Raw genomic sequence first — 427 nt, 5'->3', positions numbered from 1 at the left:
CCGTTTCGTCTGAAACTAAGTTCAGCTTCTGCCTTTCAGCGCCTTGATGCAAACTGAGTTGAGAAGACTGAAGCTCCATGAAGCTCCAGCAGCTTCAGCTCCTTCATGTAAACTGATGGTTGATCAGTTCCGAGTCGAGATGAGAATGTTTGGGGGTTTGTTCCGCTCGTGTCTTCATGTTACCTGCCCAGCAGGTGCAGCTCCTGGCGCTCTCACCTGTTCGCTCAGTCAAACAAAGCGGCTGATTGTGAGGGAGGCGCGCGGCTTACCTGCAGCAGAGCCGCGAGGAGCAGGGCGCTCCACGGGGCGCAGCGGAGGAGCGTCATGGTGCCACCGGCCGGGGAGGGGCGACGGGGGGGCTCAAAGCTGTGTCAGCCCGCGGGACGCGCTCATGTCCAAACTTGTCCTCTCGATAGAAACTCCGCGA

The 427-nt window shown here is 58.8% G+C and overlaps 1 protein-coding gene across 4 annotated transcripts in view; it reads right to left on the bottom strand.

Annotated features, from left to right (window-relative positions):
- Nucleotides 1–421, bottom strand: part of ptprja (protein tyrosine phosphatase receptor type Ja) — a 75843-nt gene extending 75422 nt beyond the window's left edge. For all 4 annotated transcript variants that reach the window (XM_036212595.1, XM_036212596.1, XM_036212598.1 and 1 more), the window contains exon 1: nucleotides 270–421. In XM_036212595.1, the coding sequence (XP_036068488.1) occupies nucleotides 270–326 (57 nt within the window). In that variant the 5' untranslated portion in view covers nucleotides 327–421. The remainder of the gene's footprint in view (nucleotides 1–269) is intronic.
- Nucleotides 422–427: the final 6 nt, after the last annotated feature.

The sequence above is a fragment of the Oryzias melastigma genome, linkage group LG6, assembly GCF_002922805.2.
Source record: "Oryzias melastigma strain HK-1 linkage group LG6, ASM292280v2, whole genome shotgun sequence".
NCBI lineage: Eukaryota > Metazoa > Chordata > Actinopteri > Beloniformes > Adrianichthyidae > Oryzias > Oryzias melastigma.
The sequence above is the reverse complement of the archived record's forward strand: the minus strand, read 5'-3'. Positions and strand labels throughout refer to the sequence as shown.